Here is a 24339-nt window from a genome sequence, read left to right on the forward strand (position 1 = left end):
AATCCCAGACAACTTCTCCTGTCCCCCCCTCCGAGACACATGTGTTGGAGGAGGCTCCTTGTACTACCTCAAGGGCCAGCCGACCCCAAATCAAGCAGTCATTTTGCACAGAACAGTTGGACTGGGGCTTTCTGGGGAGACCGAGCCACCTGTGGTTTTATCCTCTTCCTTTATTACAAGAAGGAACAATAAAATAGAAACTTTTGTATGGAAAATGCAATGGAGAAGCAGGAGAGGGAGTGGGGAGGGCTAGGGAAGGGGATTAGAATGCCCCCAACCCTGCCCAGGCAGGGGGTCCTGACCCTAGCTCCAGGGCCTAGAGCTGGTGGGGCAGCGTAGGGGGAAGCTCTGGACCCGACTCCACACAGCAGTCTCGACAGCAGCAGCCTGCTGCTGGCCCTAGTGCAAGAAGGACAGGGTGGGTACAGGGACAGGCACCCCTGACCCATGGACACCCTTCTCCACGGCCCCTCTCCCCTTATCTCCTCAGGACCTCCCTGCAGCCCCCCTCCTTCACCCTTCACCATGCTCCCTGGAATCACGTCTCCACCAGCCCTCCTTTCTCCACGCCCTTTCTCCCTCTGCCCACAGAGCCCCGCTCCTCACCTGCAGCTGGGACCAGCAGCTCCCCGTGGCTGGCTGGCTGGCCCTGCCCCTCCTGGCTGGTTCCGAGCTGCAGCCTCCTCATGTGTCTCACTACAGCTGTGGCATTGAAGGCTTGCTGTGGGGAGAGGGTTTACGTGGCAGGGCTGCAGTGGGATTCTAATAGGAGTTGGTTATTTCCATCCAGGTGTTATTGACTACTTCCCTAATACCCACAAACCTCTACAAGGTTTTATTATAGTCCACCATCTATATGCACGTACACAAACAAAACAATATGTAAACAGACGATAGAATTATATGTTGGTTTTGAGTACCATAGAGTCGGAATCAATCCATAGGCTGACCCTCTGGCGAGATTTTAGAGGTAGTTAATCGCGCGGGAGATTGCCAACCCTTCTCCTGTGGAGCAGCTGGTGGCCTCAAACAATTAGTTTAAATTAGCATGTAATGGCAAACATACATAGCATTAATAGGGAGCTCTGGTGGCCTAGTGGCAAGAAGCTGTGCTGCAATCCGGAAGGCATGAGATTCGAATCCACCTGCTGCTCCGTGGGAGAAGGATGGGCAGTCTCCTCCCATACGATTAACTGCCTCTGCAAACCCGCCAGAGGGTCAGCTATGGGTCGGTTCTGACTTGACAGTATACTACTGCTGTCTAGCATTATGTGCCAGGCACAACTTAAGCCCTACTTTACATAGTATTTCATCTTCACAAAATGCTTTTGAGATTCCCTCGCCATTTTCAGAGGAGGGAACTCAGGCACAGAGGTTAAGTGACTTGCCCAGGTGTGTTTATCTTTCTCTATTCAGTATGTCAAACTAGATGGCTCCCAGGCCCCTAATTCACCATGTCCAAGACCTTCTTGTACCCCTAGAATCTCCTTGATGGTGCCTCCATCTGCTCTGTCCCCACCCAACGCATGGACCCACCTTGACATCTTTCTCCCTGACACCCTTTTCTGTCCTCTCATCTTGTCATTTAAACCTCCTAACTGAGCCACTGTCCTCTGCCCCTGCTCTGGTCCCTGCCTTCACGACTTCTGCCTGCATCTCTATTGAGTCAGTTCTCACTCAGCAGAAACCTCCCTCGGTTTCTGAGGTTGAAAACTGCAGTGCAAGACTTCCGTCTTTCTCCCTTTGCGCCACCGTTAGGTCTGAACTACTGCAGATATAAAGACTTTGGGTTAGCAGGGCACCTCATTGCAGCCTGAGACGAGAGCTCCCTGCATCTCTGCTGTTCTGTGCCGTCACATTGACTACCGCATGCACCATCTCTGATAAGGCTCGAGCCCGTTAGAGTCACTGTGTCCGTCCATCTTGTTGAGAGTCTTTCTCTGACCCTCTACCTTGCTCAGTATGATGTCTTTCTCCAAAGCCTGGGCCCTCCTGACAACATGCCAGAAGTTGTTCTTCCTCTAAAACACTTGTTTGTTCTTTTGACAGTCCATAGGATATACAGTGGCACCATTTCTTGTCATCCTTAGTCATTGTCCAATTTTAGACACATAGGAAGCAACTGAAAAGCCCATGGTTTGGATCAGGCCCACCTCCGTCTATAACCTGATACGGCTCTTCAGCACTTTGGAGGGGTCTTTGACAGCAGATTTTTTCCCCTCAGGACATGTCTTAATTTCTGACTGCTACCATGGGAGTTGACTGTCGATTCAAGTAAAATTAAATAGCTGACAACTTCAGTTGTTTCCCCATCTACTATGATGATGCCTATTAGTCCAGTGAACTGCCTCCTAATTGGTCTCCCAAATTCTACAACTCCATGCCGTACCTCTCTACATCCTGACAGTCTCCTTCAAATCCTGGGCTTCTCAGCTTCCTCAAGGCAGTGCTCCACTGCGACATTGCAGGCCCTGAGTGGCTAGGCCTGTCCTAGCCTCGGTGGTCTGGGCTCCTGTCCGCACTCACTTGAGCTCTCTCATTCATCACGCCCAGCTCTTGTACTGCCTTCTTATTTATACCTGTTCTTTGTGCCTCCTGTATGCTACTCGCCTGGCTGATTCCTACTCAGCAGTGATGCCCAATCTTGCTTGTTAACTGCTTGTATGACTTGGTAGAATGCTTGGGTTGGATTAGATGCCTCCTTACGAACTGTAGGCTGTTACCTGTTTGGATTTGGAGAACAAGGATTGTCTGGAATAGAGTAGGCTTAAGTGTTTAGTGGAGGGAAGAATGAGTGAGGGCCTTTGATAAGCATCACTGAGCAAGTCCTGTGTGCCCAGATCAGTACTGAGTGTTGTGTGATCTGAGGGCTGGAGACAGGGACAGAGGGGAGGCTACACAGCTCATGATCTCACCTTCCATTTGCTCTTGGCAAAGTTCTTCTTGATCTGCTCGCTCACTGACTGGTGGATATTCTTATCCAGAGCTGTGTCCCCTGCAATCCTAGGGTGAGTGTGTAGAGAGGGGCATGTGAGAGGCAGAGGGTGGTTTGGAGCCCCAGGTCCCACCCTAGCCCCAGGCTCTTGGGAGCCCTCACCATGGGTGCTGCAAGGCCTGCTCACAGGTGAACCTCTTCTCTGGATCCTTCTCCATCAGGTGCCGGATAAAATCTTTGGCTGAACCCCAGGACAAAGCAAAGACAAGGTGGGGTGCCTGTGGACATCCCCAAGATAGAACCCAACCCCTCAGTTCTGGTTTAGCCTCAGCAAGACAATAGGCTAGATCTGTCCATCCACCTCATCTGTGCTATTTCTCCAGCCCTGACTCCAGCCCCTGGTCTTTAAGGAAAAAAACAGTCACTGAAGTGCAAATGCTTCGTAATAGGAGCAGAGATGAAAAAGGTGGTGGTAGTACAGGGAGGTGTTATCAGAAGTGCTGTTTAAAGGATGAATGAAGGTGTGCCTACAAGCTGTCTTGGGCTGGACCAGGCAGAAGGTAGCCCTTGATGGGTACCTGGGCCTGAAGCCAGCTCTTGGGACGGGGGCTAGGAATGGAACAGAAAACCCCTGGAACAGATGAAGGTGTGAGAGGCTGGGTCCAGTGCGGAGGGTAGAAAGCCCACATACCAGAGTCAGAGATGTCATCCCAGTAAGGAGAGTCGAACTCATACTCGGCCTTCAAAATCTGCTCAAAGAGCTTGGCATCATTCTCGTCATAGAAGGGGGGGTAACCACAGAGCCTGGCAGAGAAAGGGAGTCTGTTTTCCTACCCCAGGCACCTGCAGTCTTAGGGGGCCGGCAGGGCCTTTTACAGAGGGGAGACAAGCCCTTGTTGCTTGCTCATGTCTGTCCAGCTGCACTGATGTCCCTCCTGGAGGCCTATGCTAAACCATTCATCACCCTGATGTCCAACAGCAGTTTCTTCTTCTGTCAGGACACTGCGCAAACCTTGCCTCGGAGAGGCCTCCCGCTGCCTCATCTGCAGTGGCGGCCTTCTGTTTCCTATCTCTGCCTAATTTCTCTTCACAGCTTTTTACTACCCAACATAATTTGTTGATTGCCCCTCTCTGACTAGAATATCTGCTCCTCCTCGGGCCCTACGTTCATTTTGTCCCCAGCTAAACCTCCAGTACTTGGCACAGTGTCGGAACATTAAAAAACCCAAACCTGTTGCCCGTGGGTTGGTTCAGACTGGATGGCAACCCCATGTGGGCAGAGGGACTGGTTCCGCAGAGCAACTGGTTTTCAGGAGGGTATCACCTGGCCTTTCTTCCTAGAGGCCTCTGGTGGGCTCAAACCTCTAGCCTTTCTGGCTTAGCCCTTTGTGTGACCTGACTCAGTGATGCTCCACTGTTTGTATTGCTGTACATTTTTACAAGAGGAGACCGCTCATCTTTATCAGAGTGACTGGTGGGATCAAACCACCACCCTTGAGGTTAGCAGTCCTGTATGTAATTGCACTGCATCACCAGAAACTCCTAGGTGAAGTTCTGTTGGGTCCTGGGGAACCAGCTCCGACTCCTAGCAACCCCGTGGATGACAACAAAACCCTGCTGGACTGTGCTGTCCCGTCTGCTGTGCGCAGGCCCACTGTGGCAGTCATTATGCCAGTCCATCTCTTTCCAGGTCTTGCGCTCTTCCACTGACCTACTTTTCCCAGCATGGTGTCCTTTCCCCAAAACTAGCCCCTCCTGGGGAGCTCTGGTGGCCTAGTGGCAAGAAGCTGTACATCAATCCCAAAGGTACACGGTTCGAATCCAGCAGATCATTTTCCTCCTGTACCAGTCAGATCTGATTTGATGGAACATGCACAAAAAATCATAAAACCACAAAAAACTAACCCCTCCTGAAGCATGTTGTTATGTACCATCAGTTGGAACTGACCCACAGCTGATCCTTTTTCAGAGGCATCAAATCACATAGGAGGAGAAAGCCATTCCTTCGGTGGAGCAGCTAGTGGATTCAAACCTTGTGCCTTTGGCTTGGCAGTGTAACTGGTCCTTAACACTAGGCCACCAGAGCTTCCTATTCTGAAGTCTATTAGGTGCTAAATAAATAGCTATTGAATGGATGAAAGAGGAGAAGACCATGCTGAGCCAGCTTCCCCATGGCCAGGTCCCCACTCACAGGATGTAGGCGATGACGCCGATGGACCAGCAGTCCACAGCCTTGCTGTAGGGCTTCTGGGCCAGGACCTCAGGGGCTGTAGAGGCAAGGGGACATGTTGACAACACATCTCTGCCCTGCAGTGTCTAGTTTGGCCCCTGCCCGGCCCCAGCCCAGGGCCCTTCGCACCCACGTATCCTGGTGTCCCACAAGCAGTAGACAGCACACTGCCTGGGTCTTCCATCTTGGAGAGGCCAAAGTCCGAGATCATGATCTTGGAGTCCTCATCCAGGCTGTAGTAGAGCAGATTCTCCGGCTAAAGGATGGGAGGGAGGAGGAGGAGCAGTGAGACGGCCAGAAGCCAACCACAGTGCCCCACTTGGCTGCCATCCTGGCCAGAGGCATGCAGACCTCAAGGACAGACTCAAGAAGGTCTCAAAGTTCAGAAAGAACCACGGTCTGGGCAGGAGTTCCATAAATGTTCTGTTTGTGTGGTGTGAAGCCCATCTCTAAGTGCTACGTTGTTAGTGGTGGTTTTCACTTTGTCCTTATCACCCTGCCAGGTCAGCCTGAATAGTCCCACTTGACAGGTGAGAACACAGGCTTGAGAACAGTGCCTTGCCCAAGAACCCATGGAAAGCAGCAGGGTGAAAACTCAAATCTTGAGCAACCTGAACCCAGTGCTGTTCTAGACTAGAAATGGAAGACCCCCATCAGCTCTTGAGTAGTAGAAATTTGGGAACTTCTGGGTTTCTTCTTTATTATGTCCCATCCAAGTTTTTTACAAAGAGCAAGTGGAACTTTTTTATCAGAAAAAGACGTAAAATGCTACTTGGATGAAAGCACAGTTTACCTTTGTGCTTATTTAAGCGTCTTAAGTGGAACAGAGAGGGGCGGCGAAGACGGCATTCACACGGTAAAGGGTCCATTGGGCTGCCCCCTCGAGCACATGCCCACCTTGAGGTCCCGATGGACGATGCCCAAGTCGTGTAGATACTTGACGGCATCCAGCACCTGGAAGATGAGGCGGCTGGCGTCCCGCTCTGTGTAGAAGCCTTTCTCCACGATGCGATCAAACAACTCCCCGCCTGACACCCTATAGCCAGAGATCAGGCAGCCTGACCAGAGGATGGGGTGGGAGGGGAGAGAGGGCAGTAGGTGGAGGTATGAGGACAGGGCAGAGGCAGGGCCACTCACAGCTGCATGATGAGGTACAGGTGGCCCCTACTCTCATAGATGTCATCCAGGGCTACGATGTTGGGGTGCTTGATCCTGGAAGCAGAAGTGAAGTGGTTCAGAGCTGAGTACCTCAGCTGTGCCCCCATATCACCTCTTCCCCCTGCAGACCTGACGATCCGGATCCCAAAGGGGAAAGTGGGTTTGCCACAATAGTGGGCTCTGGGTTCAAATCCTTCCTCAAGCTGATCAGTGGACACTTTTTTGTGTACGGTTTTGTGAAACTTGGTCTTACATATGTTGGGCATGTTGTAAAGAGAAGCTAATCTTTGGCAAAGGACATCATGCCTGGAAAGGTAGAGGGTCAGAGTGAGAGAGAAGACGACCCTCAAGGTGGACTGAGACAGTGACTGTTAACAGTGAGCTCTGGTTTATCAGAGGCCGTGAGGATGGTACAGGAAGGGGCAAGGTTCAGATCTGTTCAGAGGGTGGCTGAGTCACAACTCGATAGCACCTGACAAGAAAAACAGTTTCCTCAGCCTCCCTGACAGGTCCGCGCAAGCCCAGGAACTCTTGACTTGCTCTTCATTGTTCCCTCAGTGGCTGGTGCCAGTAATACTTGTTGCACCTCAGTTTCTTCATCTATAAAATGAAGTCTGTGATAGGTTTCTCAGAGAGTTGGGGTGAGGACCACCTAAGTCCATGTAGGTCAACCCCCAGCACAAGGCTTGGCTCCTACCAAATGCTCAGTGATTCCAGGGGCTGATCCTGAGGAGGAGGAAGGCAAACTTGCCTTGGGACTTTGGGCAGGTCCCTCAGCCTCTCTTGGCCTCTTTCCTCCCCTAGAAAACAGCATTTATTCCTGTTCAGTACTGTGTAGGGTGGTTGGAAGGCTTCAGAGAGACTAGAAGTGACGATTTTCCAGTTTCCCAGTGAGGACCAGGGGTCTGTATCAGCATGAGCATTTCAAAACACACCAGTTGATGGTTGATTGTCTTAAGTCAGCAGCCAAGCACTTTCTTCCCCCACTTCCTGAGTGGCTTTACTGTGTGAAGGGGACTAGATATCGTGACAACACTATTTACAATATGTGGTTCAGTTATGTTCCAGGATTGACCTTTAAACCTGATAGGAAGATTAAACCACTGTAAACAAGCATCTATACCACAGTCATGTTGGCTCTTGTGCCAGGTACCTGGAATAAAAGCCGTCTAATAGTCCCCACACCCGTCAAGTGCCTATTACCCCCATTTGATAATTAATTAGAGGCCCAGAGAGAATAAATGAGTCTCCTGAAGCAGAGAGGAGAGAAGGAGGGCAGGGGTCAGACTGTGGCTTACTCACTTGTGCAGGACAGCAATCTCATTCTCCATGTTGCCCTCCTTGCCCTCCAGGGCCTTCTTGGTGATGCATTTGATGGCCACCAACTTCTGAGTCCTCTTATCTTCTGCCAGGATAACCTCTGAGAAGGCCCCCCTGCAGGGAGAGGAATCCCTCCTGAGGTCAGAAAGTGGAATTCTAGCTTCCCTCCAGCCCATCGTCCTCTATTCTCTGAGTCAGATGACTACTTCTGGACTGTTGGGATGGGATGATGAGTCTCTTTCAGTCACTCCTAGCTTTAAGACTGGTCACATGACCTAGGTCTGGTCACAGTAAGTCATGTGATATACCAGGTTACTTGTACGTGAGAATGAGGTGGTTTTCTGGGTTTATTTCCATGCGATAAAACTTGAAACTGATTTGTCACCGCTTCAGAGATGCCTGCTTGAATATGAAATCAATAAAAAGGAAATGAAGGCTTTCTAATGGTTTACTTCCTTAAAACATGTATGTTTATCTCTGGTTGCAGCCATACCTGAACTTTTTCATTCATTAATTCATTCCTTTTTTAATTCATTGCCCAATTAATTCATTCCTCTTTTTGCTGTACCCGATTTGAGTCTGGCTGATTTAACATCCTTTAGAACCTTGAAAAACCATCAGCATCATCTGGGAGCTATTTTTTTTTTAAAGTACAAAATCTCATGTCTCACCTTAGACTGATTAAATCAGAATCTGCATTTTAACAAGACCATCTTTTGATTCACATGCACGTTAAGGTTTGAGGAGCAATGTTTCAGAAAAAATTAGCTCATTTATGCTAGTCCACTGAGTAAAGGTGTGTTGGGGGTTATTACGGCATTCTTTCTACAGCAGTTTTCCTTGGGAGAATAAGAAATCATAAGTCAACGAAAATTATCTCTAATGGTGAAATTTCGACCATCAGGAGTAACAATAGTACTTCTGATTCTGTAGTAGCCTAGGCTCTAGTCTTATCCCTTCCCATTTTATCCTCCAGTCTCTGGCCAGTGTGACCTGATTGTCCTGAATTGCAAACCTGCCAGAAAGTCTTCAGTATCCTCCTATAGTCAGTGGGATAAAGTCCAGTCTCGAGCTCTGGTTTGCCGAGCTCTACATGACACCTTCCTTCCTTTCTCTTAGTCTCTGTTCACCCTCCCCTAAGCCTCTTATTTTAGGAATCTCCACAAAGTTCCTCCCCTCTTTCCACACATACATTGCCTCTAATGTTATTCCTTCTTCCTGGAACACCTTCTCTCTTCCCTGATAAGTGAGAAGTCCCCATCAACAGTGACCCTCCCCCAGGTAGAAGGAACAGCCCTCTGGACTGTAGAAAACCCTAACAGGACACCGATCATATCTGTCTCCCCCATGCATGTGTCTGGGATCCACTGGAGGTGCAGAGAGCTAGGATCTATTTCTAGATTCCCAGCACTGGGAACAGAGCCCTGCTCAGCCTCCTGCCCCAAGCCTAAGCCAGCACCTTAGGAAGCTCCAGTGGCTTAGAGTGTAAAGAATTGAACTACCAATCCAAAGGCAGGTGGTTCAAATCCACCAGCTACTCCATGGCAGAAAGATGGGCAATCTGCTTTGCAATCTACAGCCTCTGAAAACCGGCTGGAGGGTCAGTTATGAGTTTATTCCAATTCGAGGGTGCATAACAGACCAGGTGCCCCAGATGCTGGCAGCAAGCTGGCTAATTCTTCCTCGTCCCCTTCTCTACATGCAGAGCCCAGGGCTGCAGCAAGCCCTGTCCAACCACTTGACAGAAATGAAAAGCCAAGGGCCACAGTGAGGCTGCCACATGGGCCAGAGCTTTAGGAAACAGGAAACTGACCAATAGACCAAAGAAAGCATCACCCTGGGCCAGCCACCCTAGCTGTCCACACCCAGCTGGCACCAGGCCAGCTCAGAAGAGGCCCCTACCCTAGTCATAAGACTCAAGGAGTTACTCACGTGCCCAGAACATCCCGGAAGTCGTAAATGTCCCTAATGTCCTCTGCTTGCTTCCAAGCGGGGGCTTCCACTGCCCCCGGCATGGCCCACTGCTCACTGGCCACAGCCAGGGCTCCTGGGAAAGAGAATGAAGGGAGGGGGCTGAGCTGGGCCCAGCTGTTTCTCTGGAAACTTACTGTTGGCTCCATTCAGCCTTTCAATATTCATTTACCCATTCCTTTATTCACACAAGTCACTTAATGTACATTCGTGTGTACATCATTCCTTTGTTCATTAAACATCATTTATGGTGGACGCAAAAGCCTTCATTCATCTAAGGCAAGAATTCATTTCTTCAGTTCCTCTTCCAGATTCTTCCTTTACAAATATAAACGCCCAAGGAGGGGCCTGATTTCAGGAAGGATGTTGAAACTCGGCAGGAGCGTGTAGAAGTGCACCCCAAAGGATGCTGCTCCCCACAGCCAGCAATGCCCAGCCCCACCCTGGGAATTGCTGAGGTGTCTCCTCTCCCTCCTTATTCCCACCCTAGCCTCTCGGAAGTCAGGTTTCCGGCAGCCTGGGCTTCCAACAATATCTCAGCCACATTTTAAAATAGCTGCTTCTGCTCTGTTACCACAGCAACAGCAGCCACAGCTGGCACTCCCCAGGCCTCCACCCCCCTCTTTCATGACTCCCCATCTGGGGCCAGGCAGATGAGACATGGTCCCACTCATGTGCCCTCCTGGCCTGCTCTCACCCCAACCCAGCCTGGACCTTCCCCTACCAGGCCTCTGTCTCCTCCAGCAGGATAGCATGGGTACTGTCTGTTTACTTCTCAGAAAAATAGGGAAACAGGTTGGAGATGGGCAAGGGCTGGGCTAGAGTTCCCCAAATGACACAGCTAGGGCACAGAGGACAAAGGTCATGAAAGGAGCTTCTCTTGGCTGGAATGTGCAGCCGATGTTGAGCCTATTAGAATACAGCTTCTCAGCCTTGCTCTAGGCCCACAGCATGAATGTTGTCCATTGCTGTTTCCTCCAAAGGAGAAATAGGGGAAGGCACACTGACTAGAGTCCCTGGTGTGAAATCCCACTCCTGGAATGAGACTCTGTTGCCAGGCGGCCTTGGCCACCAAGCCCAGGAGCAGAAACTTCTAGGAAAAGACTTTAAGTGAACTGGAGGTGCAGCCTTCAATTCTCCTGAAGGCCTGGCAAGTAAGCCTCTCACAGTGCCACATGTATCCCTATACCCAGCCCGCATCCCCAAGGCCACCCACACCTCAGAAACCAGACACTGGTCCCAAACACCCACCCACACCACCAGCACATTCACACTCCTCACACACAGCCCCCCAACACCTAATCATGAGTGTACTCAGACAGCTGCACAATCTCTACATACACATGCACACACATACACCAAACACCTGACACCTAATCATGAGTCTAATCAGCACAATCTCCACAGAAACTCACGGCCACACACATACACGGCACTTACATACACACACTCCCCACACACTTCCACTGATGCACACCATACACAACCACACCACACAGATACCCCACATAATCACAAACACACAAATACATACACACGCCCCACACACATACACACATTCCCCACATAACTCCCACATATACACCATACAGAATCCCACCACACACACTCCCACATACACACACCGACACACACATATCACCTAGAAACACACCATGCACCTTGGAGCACCCCACATACACCTACAGTCACACGCCGCACATGCACTTCCTTACACACGCACATACACCCGTACACATACAGCCCACACGCACACCACACACATGCGTGCGCACACCCCTCCAGCCCGCCCCTGGCACCCACCCGATTTCCCACGCCTGCCCACCACCTGCTGGGCCTGGGACGGGGTGGAGGAGGGGGAGAGGCCTGCGTGCCCCTCCAGGGTCCAGCCTGCCCGGGCGCCCCCATGAGCCCGGGGCGGACTGTCTGTGGGAATGGGTCCCGCCGGGCGCGCAGGGGCTTCCCGGTGCGTGCTGTACCTGCGGCTGCCCCGCCGTGGGGGGCGGGGGGGCTGGCGGGGAGGCTGGCGCCGAGGTCTGGCCGCGTCCGAGCTCGCCTGGCCGCCCCGCCCGAGAGCCCGCAGCTCTGATGTCAGTGTGGGAGGAGCCTGTGGCGCAGGCCCGCGAGGAGGGGCCCTTCCCGCTGGAGGGGGCGTACATCGAGGGGTCCCTAGGTCTGCGGACCGCGGACCGCTGGGGAGGAGGCTGTTCCGTGTGTGTGTGTGTGTGTGTGTGTGTGTGTGTGTGTGTGTGTGTGTGTGTGTGTGTTGTGTGTGTGTGTGTGTGGTGGGGTCTGCGGGCGGATGGGCGGGGAGGAGGCTCAGGGGAGTGACCCCTAGTCCTGCAGCCCGGGACCCCGAGAAGGAACCACTCCTTCTAAGGAGGCGGGACTGGAGGAACCAAGGTCTTCTGCCCAAGGAGGAGTTCTGCTAGTGGGGGGACAGCCAGAAGACCCCTAGATGTGAGTCCTGGGGACCATCGGGAAGAAGGCCGTTCTCTCTAGGGAGATATGCACGGAGACACCTAGATCTTGGCTCTACCTTGGCTGGACGCTTCCTTCATTTTCCCTCAGGGCCTCATTCCAAGAGAGACGACTGAAGCCCAGGTTCCAAGTCTGCAGCTGGTCTGTGACAGAGTAGGATCCAAACCCCACTCTGATGCCAAAAGCTGGATAATTTCACTATGTCTCATGGATTTTTTTTTTCCAGGCCAGTTCTGGGAGTTCCCTTAAGACCCTCTGGCATCTGTTTCCCCTTCTTCCAGTGTCCAAAAGAGATTGAGACCCACAGAAGGTCCAGGAGTCAGGGCAGGAGGCGTTAGGGTTAGGGAAGAGTCAGAAAAAAAAAATAGACCTGAGAACCCTCACTGAGGCTCTGAGCAAAGTAGTACCCAGAAATTCCGGGGAGGGGCTGGAGTAAACCGCGGGCAAGCTGGCCAGAGAACCAGAGTGTCACGTGAGTGGGCATTTGCCCACGCTAAAGTTCAGGTTGGGAAAGGGCCGAGGCTGGGAAGCTGCCAATCTGGCTCCTGGGGTGGCAGGCAGGAGGCCAAGAGACTTGACCCAGGTCAGCTTGTGCAAAGCCTTTCCTGGGAAGAAATCTGGAAAGAGAATGTAAAACATGGCTAATTGCTTCCATGAATAAATGATGCTTCCCCATAAGACCAGAAGAACTGGATGGTGCCCCACTACAGTTATGGAACAAAGATTTTACAGAAGCAGCTGAAATGGAGAAACCAAATTTTACATTCTCTCTGCTCTTGAGTATGTCTAAGGGCACCTGTGCTTTCTTTTGAGATAAGCACACACACCCCCCTTCTATAAGAAAATTAATAGACAAACTAATTTTTTATGTTAATGCATCAACTTGACATGACATAGTAACAACAGTTAAACAGAAGAACCAAGGAGCTCTAGAGGTGTAGTGCTGGGGACTTGCTCTGGTAACTCAAAGGTGGTATCTGTCTGGCAGTTTGAATCCACTATCCATTCCAAGGGAGCAAGAAGGGCAGTCTCCTCCTGTGTGATTCTCATCCTCTGAAAACTCAACGGATGGGCAGCTATGAGGCTATTCCAACTCAACAGCAATGAATTTTGAGTTTTTATTAAACACAATCTTTGGAAAATGCCAAGTAGGTACACCCCCCCACACACACACCCTCCACACATTCCACGCTTGTCATTACCAGGTAAGGATCTCAGGCCTCAGACATGATTTTTACAGGCCTCATGGGATTTGTAGAGGACTCCGGGGATTTGTTTTTTTCCCCTCATCTCTCCTTGCCTCTATTTCTCTTTCACACATCGGCCTCCTTTTTCTTTGCAAAGTGATCTTCTCCAGTTGGCAAGAAGAAACATGGCCCCAACTTGCTAACTAAACCCTGCAGAAAGAGAGCTACACCCTGTTTTCTTCAGGCAGCCTCAGGGAAGGCCTCTGATTAGCTGGCTTGACTCACATGGCTTCCCCTTTGCCCCTGTAACTGTTGCCAAGAGGATAAGTTACTGTGATGGGCAGTCACACAAAGTCACAAGGCATGACAGAGGACAGCCCACCGGAACAAAACAGGAATGCTACACAGATAAGGAATACCAACCAGAGATACCCAGTGTTACTATTTTGCTACAAATTCTTCTAGTCTTTTTTGATACATAGACATAAAGACACTTCCCCTTACAGTCTCCACCCACAATGAGCATAGTTCACTGTACAAATAAAAAGTAAATAAGGAAAAGTAATATACTTAATACATACAAAGGGAATGTCACACATACATACACACAAACCCTTCCCCACACACACTTATCCCTTGTTACTAAAGAAAGCAAAAAGCTCAGACATATCTATACATTCTTACATGTTATGGGAATGAAGGGTTTTCTGAAATTGGAGAAAATAGAAATCATAAAGGAAAGATGGACAAGATTTGGACAAAGCATTTAAAAAAAAACTTCCACCTTTACCTTGTGCTGTTAAAGAGAAATAAACTTTTTGTGGATTAAATCATATTCTGTGCCCCCCTCAAATAAGCGCTCTAAATCTTAACCCCTATCATTGTGGATGTAATTCTGTTTGGGAATTGTTGGTAGGTGCCACTGAGTTGAGTACAACTCATAGCAACCCTATGAACAAGGGATCTGAATGTTGCTCCATCTGTGCCATCCTCATCATCTGACACATTTGAGCCCATTTCTGTAGTCACTATGTGAACACATTTCATTGAAAGTCGTCTTCTCTTTCACTGACTCTCTACCTTTCAAAGCATGATGTCACTCTCCAAGGAATAGCCTCTCCTAGCAATATGTCCAAAGAAGCTTCAGCATCTGGCCTCTAAGGAGCACTCTGGCTGCATTTTCTCTAAGACAAATCTGTTCTTTGGCAGTTCATGGGATACTCTGGACTTGTCTCCAACATCAGAACTCAAAGGCATCAATTGATTCTTCTGTCATCCTTATTCATTGTCTAGCTCTTAGATATATAGCAAGTGATTGAAAAGACCATGACTTTAATAAGGTGCACATTAGTCTTTAAATTGACATCATTGTTCCTTAACACCTTGGAGAGGTCCTTGACAGCACACCTTCCTAAGACAATAAATAATTTAACTCCTTTTTTTAAATATTATAAGGCATTTGTCTGTGCGGATCACAACAAATTGTGGTTAACCTTGAGGAGAATGGGAATTCCAGAACACTTGATTGTGCTTATGTGATATCTATTCTTGGACCAGGAAGCAGTCCTTAGAGCAGCGCAGAGAAATACTGTATAGTTCAAAATCAGGGAGTGCGTCAGTGATGTGTCCTGTCTCCATATCTTTTTTAATCTATATGCAGAAAAGATCATTTGGGAGGCTAGGCTTTATGAGGAGGAACGTGGCATCAAGACTGGAGGAAGAGTTATCAACAACCTGCATTATGCAGATGACACAACCTTGCCTGCTAAAACTGCAGAAGGTCAAGGTTTGTAGTCTTCAATATGGATTGAAGCTCATTATCAAGAAGACAAAGATTTCACCACTGGGCTAATAGGCAGCAAATGATGGATAGAGATTGAGGTTGTTAACAGTTACAGGTTGCTCAGATTCACAATCAACACTTTTGGCACCAGCAGTCAGGAAATCCAAAGGCAAATTGCATTAAATCTGCTGTCAAGAACCTCTCCAGAGTACTAAGAAGCAATGATTTCAGTCTAGAGACTAAGGTGCACCTGATCCAGTCCATGGTCTTCCCAATTACTTGCAATATATCAGAGAGCTGGACAATGACTAACGATGATAGACTAAGAACTGATGCCTTTGAATTGTGCTGGAGAAGAGTCTTGAAGATGCCATGACTGTGAAGAAAAAAACCAGGTCTGTCTTGGAGAAGGTGAAACCAAGTTTCTCCTTAGAGGCTAGGATTTTGAAGCTCTGTCTCACATACTTTGGGCAAGTGGGCAGGAGAGACTGATCCTTAGAGAAGGACATCATGCTTAGAAGGGTGGAGGGACAGCACAGGAGAGGAAGACCCCAGATGAGATGGATTGAGACTGTAACTAGGGCAATGGAGATAGGTGTTTCGGTGTCAGTGAGACTGGCCAAGGACAGGGTAGGCTTCAGAGCTATCATATGAATCACTATGAGTTGCAGGCAACTTGATGGTGCATAACAACAACAACAACAACTTTATTAAATAGATACAGAAATCACAAATATTTCAAAATTTACTTTTTTACAAGTCCTGCTTCTGTTTTTAGAGTATTGGAATTTTTATGATTACATATATTTTTGTACATTATTTTTTAAAAAAAACTAAAATTTTGTGTTGGTTTGCTTACAAAATTCATATGCATTCTGTTTCACACAGTCCTTCATTCATGTTGTGTTTAATAAGATCTATCTTAAACACTGCGTTTTTTATCATGAATCTCCCATCCTTTCAAGTCCATGTTGGATCTTTCCTAATTCCGTCACCTCCGCCCTCTGCTACCAAACACTGCCATCCCAACTATGTCTCCCTTTCCCCACTCAGCTCCCTGCCCACATCCCCTTCCCTCTTGGGACATTTATATAGACATCATTCTAGTTATATTTTTATAATAATGGTCTTATGTAGTATTTGTTCTTATGAGACTGAGTTAGTTCACACAGCATAATGCTCTCTAGACTCTCCCATGTTATATTGTATTTTACAATACATTGCTCCTTAGTATTGCATAGTACGCCATTGTGTGAATGTACTATAAATTCTCAACCCATTTGTTTGTTAGTGGGCATTTGGGCTATTTCCATCTTCTCACTACTGTGAATAATGCTGCTATGAACATAGGTGTACAAATCTCTGTTCTATTTTCCTCCTGGTATATTTTTAGCAGTGGAATAGCTGGATCATATGGAAATTCTCTGTTCAGATTTTTGAGGAAATGCTAAACTGCCTCCCAGAGTCATTATACCATCTTACAATCCCACCGGCAGTGCATGAGAGTTCCAATATCTCCACATCCTCTCTAACATTTATTGCTTGCTGTCCTGTTAAACTTTGCCACTGTGACTGGGGTGAGATGGTTATCTCTTGTGGCTTTGATTGCATCTTTCTTATTGCCAGTGATTCTGAGCATTTCTTTCTATGTCTGTTGGCTATCCTAATGTTTTCCTTTGTGAAAAGTCTTCCCATGTCTTTTGCCATTTTGTGATTGGGTTATCAGTCTTTCCCTTGTAGGAGTCTTGCAGTATCCTATCAACTTTCATTATGAGACCCTTGTCTAAGATGTCATTGGCAAATGTTTTTTCTCAGTCTATGGGTTTTCTTTTTACCCTACTGGAAGAAGTTTTTTATGCACACAGGAACTGAATCTTTAAAGGTCCTATTTGTCAATGTTATCCTCTCCTGATTGTGTATTTTCTTCTGACTTTTTTTTTTCTTCTCCAAGACATATTTATTTATTCTTTTGTCAGTCCATGGGATATTCGGTACTCTTCTCCAAAGCCATAGCCAAAGATATCAATTTTTCTTTTGTAATTCTTAGTCATTGTTCAGCTCTCAGATGAACAGCAAGTGATTGAAAAGACCATGGCCTGAATCAGGCATACCTTAGCTGACTTCTTGATTGCTGGTACCAAGGACGTAATTTGTAAATTCAAGTAAGATGAAATTGCTGACAATTTAAATCTTTTCTCCATCTAACAAGATGTTACTTACTGACCTGGTGGGGACCGGGCCATGTTAATGACATATCAGCATGTTCTTGTTGTTATGTGCTGTCGAATGTATTACTCATATCAACCTATGACCAATATCTTTAAACCTAGCCCTATCCTGAGTCAACCTCACTGTCTCTGACACACTTGACCCCACTGCCACAGTCCCTGTGCCAATGCATCTCATCTAGGGTGTTCCTCTCCTCCACTAGGCCTCTACCCTTCTAAGGGTGACATCTGTCTCCAAGGATTGGTCCCTCTTGGCAACATGCCCAAAGTATGTGAGACAGAGCTTCATAATCCTTGCTTCCAAGAGGCAAATTCATTTTGCTCTCTCCAGGACAGACATGACTGTTCTCTTGGCCATCCATGTATGCTCAATACTTTTCTCCAGTACCACAATTCAAAGGCATCAATTCTTCTGTCATCCTTATTCATTTCCCAGCTCTCAGATGCAAAGCAAGCAACTGAGAAGACCATGGCCTGGATCAGTTACACTCTTTAACACTCGAGAGAGGTCACTGACAGCAAATTTTTCCAATACAACTTGTCTTTTGATTTCCTGACTGCTGGTGCCAAGAGTATTGATTTTGGATCCACGTAAGATGAAATGGTTAACAACCTCAATCTTTTCTATGAGGACTTTTGTTTTCTTGATGTTGAGATAGAATCCCTATTAAAGGCTGCAGTGCTTTATTTTTGCAGCAAATGCTTCAAGTCCTTCTCAGCTTTGGTTAGCAAGGTTGTGTCATCTGCAAAATGCAGATTGTTGATAAATCTTCCTTCAGTACTGATAACACATTCTTCTACATAAAGCTCAGCCTCTCAAAGTTCAGCATAGAGATTGAATAGATATGGAGAAAAGATACATCCTTGGCGCATTCCCTTCTTGATTTTGAACCATGCAATGTTCCTTTGCTCTATTTGGACAACAGATTCCTAGTCTAGGTATATGTCTTGCATAAGCACAACCAAGTGCTCTGGAATTCCTCTTTTGTATTTTAAGCCAATCATCTTGAGATTTAAAACAGAATAGGTACAGAGAAGCAAGTGGAGATAAGGTAAGAGAGATGCTATTCTCATGAAGGCAGACAAGGAGGCTGGACACAAATGCTGAAAAAAGATAAGGGCTTTCACCCAGGGCCAACAGAGAATGCCTTACTGGTAGGGCTTGCACATGGAAATGGAATGTCTAGCTTTCTAACCTGTGAGAAAATAAATTTATCTGTTAAAGCTATCCCACTTGTGCCATTTATATTTTAGCAGCATAGATAATTAATATGGAATGATCCTATTCCAAAATCATAATCAATACTGAAAGGCAAACTTTAGGCTGGGACAATGTTTATAGACAGTAAGTTAACATTTTCATTATATTACAAGATTTGTGCAACTCTGTTAAGATACAGACTAAAAACCCAATAAATGGCCAAAAGGCCCAGTGGAGTCATGAAAGCAAACCTCAGTAAACACAGAATCACACTAGTGATCAAACAAAAGATAGTAAAAAGTAAGGTCATTTGTAGCCTTTAAACTTGGAGCTTAAAAGAAATAGTAACATAAAAAAACAAACAAACTAGTAACATGAAAGGCTGGGGCTGGCATGAGGAATAAATAATCATACATCTCAGGGAGAAATGACTTGCTAACAATCTTGTGGAAAGATATTTGGCATTATGTATCAAATATTTTAAAAATCAGGCCTTTTGACCTGGGAATTACTTCTCTGGGATTGTAGTTCAGGGAAATAATGCTAAATTAGGATAAAGCTATGTGCTCTAAAATGTTTGAATAAATATTTTTATAAGGAATTTAAAAATATATCATAATAAGGAAATATTAAAAATGGTAAGTTACACCTATCAGATGAACTATTTCACAGTCTGCTTTAATGAAGTCTACCTAAAAAAAGACAGAAATCCTTTAAGGTTAAACAGGTGGAATACACCTGTGTATACACAGCATAAGAATTCTAACATGAAAACTGCCAAAGTATTACTCACAGCCAAAAAAGTGTTGAGAAACATGCAAATGTAAGCAATGATGTAAAAAGTATTATATTTTCTTCATTTCTTATATTTCTGTCTTTGTGTTCTCAATTTTTCTTTACTTAGTGTTAGAAACTTTATTATAAAAATTGCTTATAAAATTTAGACCAAAAGATGATGGGTGTTTAATAGTTTAATGTTCAGTTATTGAAGTTATATTTAAAACAGCAGCACCATAACAACAGAGAACGGAACTAAACAGCATATCTGGACTTCCAGGTAAGAGGTCAGGCGAGATAGTCTGCAGCTCAAGCTTCCTGTATCAGACATCAGAAAACAGACCAGGACGACAAGCCTAGAACCCCGAGTTTAAAAAGAAAAGACAAAGCAGCACCTCAGGAACTGACTGAAGGGAGAATTAGAAGGAAAGGATTCCGAAGGAGACAGACAAGCACCGGATCATCCACGGTGCAGTCATTTTGAACAGCTGCCTACATGGTTTGGGAAAGTAGCCATCCCAGCAGTTAACCAACAGTGGGAAAGCCAAGGTCTCCCCGCTTGCCCCTGAAGCCCTCCTAGAGACTGGGGAGTCACTTTCCCCCACCACTGTCCACTGACCCATCCCAGCTCTCTGCCTGGAGTCAGGCCTGTGCCACTTTGTGAGGAGCATGGACAGCTTTACAATCAAAGTCTCCCTGTGGAGCCAGCAGATTTCACTGTGTGTATTAATCCTCAATTAATAGTAGCACCAGTACTGAGGTCCTTGCCTTTCAATGGCACCCTTATCTGACCTACACAACAACCGTACTTGAAGCAAGGCACCTTCTGTGGACAGCACCATGTTTGAGGGTTTCAGGTCTGTGGTGACGATCTCTTTACACTAACCATCTCTGACTGAGCACCATACCAACACCCACCACCTAGAACTGAACACAAACCACAATCTCTGCTGTTTTTGTTAGGTGCTGTTGAGTCTAGAACAACTCTTAGTGACCCTATGAACAACAGATCTGAAGCCTGTCCTGTCCTGTGCCATTCTCACCATCTCTGACACACTTGAGCCCATTGCTGCAGTCACTGCGTCAATTTATCTCATTGAGGGTCTTCTTCTCTCTCACTGACCATCAACCTTTCTGTGCATGATGCTATCTCTCCAAAGAATAACGTCTCCTAGCAATATTCCCAAAGGAAGTTTGTCATTTTTGCCTGCAAGGAACACTCTGACTGCAATTCTTCCAAGACATGTCTGTTTGTTCTTTTGGCTGTCCATAGGATATTCAGTATTCTTCTCCAACACCACAACTCAAAGGCATCAATTCTTCTTCTGTCTTCTCCAAATTACTGAGGAGCCTCGCTCTGAAACTCTATCACAGACTGGGTGCTACCCAAGGTCTCTCATATTTTATTCTCTATTGTTTGTTAGAGTCTTGCAAACTTCTTGGCTTTATATTTTGTTCTTGGCTTTTTGTTCTTTTTCCTCCTCTCTGTGCCCCATCTCTCCGCTTCCCATATTATCCGATTCCTCTAGCTTTCCTCCTTTCCCTTGTAGCATATCCTGCATCATAGTCCTCCTTCATTCAGTTTTTGTTTTTCTGTTTTTTTGAGTGTTTAATCTTGTTTATGTTTTATGTTGTTTTGGGGTTCTCCCCTCTATTCCTTTGTCCTATCTGATAACAGAGAGCTACAGTATCTACCCACAGCTACACAGCACCTCCTGCAGCTTCACCCACCCAAGAACCTTAGCAAGACTAAGGTTCATCTCCTGATCTACTTGGTTGAGGTACACCAGCACCCAGAGACGTGTGCACACATCACCTTCCTCTACCACACTCATAAGAAGTGTGGTGGGATGTGGAACAGTAAGAATTACCAAACAGCAAGTGATGCAATGTATGCACACAGCACGGTCAGAGAGGTCGAAACAACAATGCAAAGAAAATGACAGCACAATGATGTCTTTGAGGCAAAAAACAACTTTGACCAGTCAAAAAACCAGGATAAGATAGAACCAAAAAAGGACCAAGAAACTAAGCCAGAAAGTCCTTCAGAGCAAGAAAGGCTACTGGAACTTCCTAATAAAAAAATTAAAAGGAATAATAATTAAGTGCCTTGCATGGATTGACAAAAACACAGAAATAATAGGAAAAATAATTTTAAAAACCAAAAAACAAAAACAAAACTGAACAAGGCCAAAGAAATAGAATAAATGGAAAATTAGAGGCAGCAAAAAACCCCATCAAATTGAGATTCAGAATATTAAAACTAAAACTATAGAAATAGATAACACACTGGAAGGACAAAAAGAGCAGAACTGAAGTAATGGAACACAGAATTAGTGAATTACAGAACAAATTCAGAACAAAGATATTAGGAGAATAATCACAAAAAAGATGAAGAAAGCCTAAGAATTGTGTAGGACAATACCAAGAGGAGTAATTTGCATGTTTTTTTTGAATTACAGTAGAAAATGAAGAGAGGAGAAGTGCAGAGGAAATCACTGAAGATTTGCTAGTAGAAAATTACCCAAATTTTGTTAAATATTAGAAAGTACACATTCAAGACACTGAGTGAACCCCAATTGAACAGAACCCCCCCAAAAAACTACTAAGTTATATTATCATCACATTTTCCTAAATTAAAGGCAAAGAATATGAGAGCCATTCAAATAAAACCCAAGAGCTACCTACAAAGAAGAACCAATAAGATAATTAGCTCCGATTTCTCAGCAGGAAACAAGAAGGCAATGGGATGGCATATATAAAACTCTGAAGAAAAAAAATCGCCAACCAACAATCCTATACCCAGCAAAATCATCCATCAAATTGGGAGGTGAAATAAGGACATTTCCAGAGAAATAGAAGGAGATTTGTGAAATTTAGACCAATCCAACAAGAAATCTTAAACGGAGCTTTATGCACCGACCATCAACAATGATAGACAATAAACTAAAATAAACACATCTGATCTTATCAATCAGAAACTTACCAAAACACAGACATACAGAAAGTAAATTAAACATGTCACACTAAAAATAGGGAACAGAAGTATCTGTTAACTACATAAATAAGGGGAGTTACAATGCACAAAGAGGGACTAAGAAATGTAGTCACAGAACTTCTAGAGAGGAAGTCACAGAGATCTCAAGATAAAGTGAGCTGCCTTTGACTTGAGAAATAATACAGAAAGTTAGAAGGTAACATGCACCTAATAGCAATTCTTTTTGACTCTTATTTGTGACTGTGAATTCCTTCCATCTTCTTTTTATAGATCGCGGATCTTTCAAGGATTTACCCACAGCATCCTCAATATTGCAACTCAAGGCTTGACTTTGTTTTTCAGTTCTTTCAACTTAAGAAATGCTGAGTGACTTCTTCCCTTTTTATTCTCCAACTCCAGTTCATTGCACATTCTGTTATGATAATTTGCTTTGCCATTTCAAGCTGTTCTTTGAAGTCTTCTGTTCATATCTTTTAAAAATTTTTTATTTTATTTTATACTGGTTTACATACAAAGTTCATAAAATTCCTATACATTGTTTTTCACACTGACCCTCTCCCCTTTCTTTTACCCATTTCTCCCTCCACCCATCACATTGTGTGACCCTATGATTAAGCACCCCCTGCCCCCATGCTTGGATACTCATACTCATTCTGCAATAATGGTCTTTATAGTATTTATCTTTATGAGACTGAGTTAGTTCACTTACCATATCACTCTCCAGTACCTCTTATGTTAGGTAGTATTTTACAAAATCATATTCACCATAGCAAGAACATGGAAACAACGCAAATGCTCAACCAACAATGGAGTGGATTGATAAATTATGGTACATTCACACAATGGAATACTATGCAGCATGCAGGAGCAATGCTCATCTCTTTCACTTTTGTGTTTCTCCCTTTTCTTTTGGCTTCTTGACATACTAGTGCAGTTTTGAGAGTCTTTCCTGTCACCTAGTTTGGTCTTTTCTTTCTCCTTTTGCTCCTTTCATAGATAACATCTCTGATATCACACCATATATCATTAGTGTTCAAAGCCTCAAACCTATTCTGGATTTTTAAAGTCAGGTGGGGTAGACCAATGTTGTATTCTGGTTCTTGTAGATTTATTTTCATTTTCTTCAGCTTAGTTTGAACTTATACATGAGTAATTGATGGTCTGTTCTACAGTCAATGCCTAGCCTGGTTTTCATTGCTGGTGTTGAGCTGCTCCAATGATTCTTTCTATAGATATATTCAGTCTGATACCTGTGCAGTCCACCACATGAAGTCCATATATAAAGTTGTCTTTTGTGTGTTTAAAAAAGTTTTGTGGTGAATAAACTATTGAGTGTGCAAAATTCCAGGAAGCATTAAAAGAAGATGGAAAGAATATACTGAGTCACTGTATCAAAATGAATTGGCAGACACAGAAGAATTTAATTAAATAACATATGAGCAGGAGCCTATGGAGATGAAGGAAGAAGTTCAAGCTGCTTTTAAGGAAACAGCAAAAAAATAAGGCCCCAGGAATAGATGGTATACCACATTGATGTATTTCAGCTAGCAGATGCTGCCCTGGACGTGCTCACCAAGTTGTGCCAAGAAATCTGGAGAAAAACCACTTGGCCAACTGACTGGAAGAGATCTATATTTGTTCTCATTCCAAAGAAGGGTGAGCCAACAGTGTGGAAACTATAGAACAATATCATTGATTTTACATGCAAGCAAGATTCTACTGAAGATTACACAAAAACAACTGGACAGCACATTAGCAGAGAACTACCAGAGTCCAGGCTGGGTTTAGAAGGGGTCATGGTACTAGGGATATTAGAGCTGATGTTATATGGATCTTAGCTGAAAGCAGGGAATACCAGAAGAATGTCTATCTGTGCTTCATTGATTATGCAAAGGCGTTTGACTGTGTGGATCATAACAAACTGTGACTGACTCTGAGAAGAATGGGAATCCCAGAACACGTGATCATGCTAATGCAAAACCTATACTTGGACCAAGAGGCAGTCGTCAGAACAGAGCAGGGCAACACTGCATGGTTTAAAATTGGGAAAGGTGTACACTAGGGATGTGT

General features: G+C 45.6%; 1 protein-coding gene across 1 annotated transcript; it reads right to left on the minus strand.

The window, feature by feature from the left end:
- Positions 1-152: 152 nt before the first annotated feature.
- CAMK1 (calcium/calmodulin-dependent protein kinase I) lies at positions 153-9684 on the minus strand. The gene is made up of 11 exons (XM_006888910.1): positions 9576-9684; positions 7626-7757; positions 6303-6377; positions 6063-6201; positions 5295-5421; positions 5127-5202; positions 3627-3739; positions 3098-3176; positions 2916-3003; positions 607-721; positions 153-399 (listed from the first exon to the last, which is right to left on the minus strand). Exons 1-11 carry the CDS (start codon positions 9656-9658, stop codon positions 317-319), a joined length of 1110 nt encoding a protein of 369 aa, XP_006888972.1. The 5' UTR covers positions 9659-9684; the 3' UTR covers positions 153-316.
- Positions 9685-24339: the final 14655 nt, after the last annotated feature.

Source organism: Elephantulus edwardii, unplaced genomic scaffold (assembly GCF_000299155.1).
Source record: "Elephantulus edwardii isolate Elephantulus edwardi_28Jun2011 unplaced genomic scaffold, EleEdw1.0 scaffold00073, whole genome shotgun sequence".
NCBI classification, from domain to species: domain Eukaryota; kingdom Metazoa; phylum Chordata; class Mammalia; order Macroscelidea; family Macroscelididae; genus Elephantulus; species Elephantulus edwardii.